The 258-nt window shown below is 64.3% G+C and overlaps 1 protein-coding gene across 1 annotated transcript in view; it reads left to right on the forward strand.

Moving 5' to 3' along the window:
- Positions 1–258, forward strand: part of LOC119591754 (peptidyl-alpha-hydroxyglycine alpha-amidating lyase 2-like) — a 13265-nt gene that overhangs the window by 10828 nt on the left and 2179 nt on the right. The window contains 1 exon segment of the mRNA XM_037940501.1: positions 18–216. Within this exon segment, the coding sequence (XP_037796429.1) occupies positions 18–216 (199 nt within the window).

The following is a 258-nucleotide window of genomic DNA, read 5'->3' on the forward strand; positions in this document are numbered from 1 at the left end:
CCCCATTCTCACCCCAGTTCCCCCTGGACGCCGAGGAGCCGAGCCTGACCCTGGGCCACGCGCGCATGCCAGGCTCAGGCGACCACCACTTCTGCAAGCCCACGAGCGTCGCTGTGGCCGCGTCAGGAGAGTTCTTCGTCGCCGACGGATACTGCAATGGCCGGATCCTTCGCTTCCATGCTGACGGCGCCCTTATGGCTCAGTTCGGACACATGGGTGAGTGGCGGTGAGAGCTGGTCGCTGTCTCGCTCATTTTCA

The sequence above is a fragment of the Penaeus monodon genome, chromosome 29 (genome assembly GCF_015228065.2).
Source record: "Penaeus monodon isolate SGIC_2016 chromosome 29, NSTDA_Pmon_1, whole genome shotgun sequence".
NCBI classification, from domain to species: domain Eukaryota; kingdom Metazoa; phylum Arthropoda; class Malacostraca; order Decapoda; family Penaeidae; genus Penaeus; species Penaeus monodon.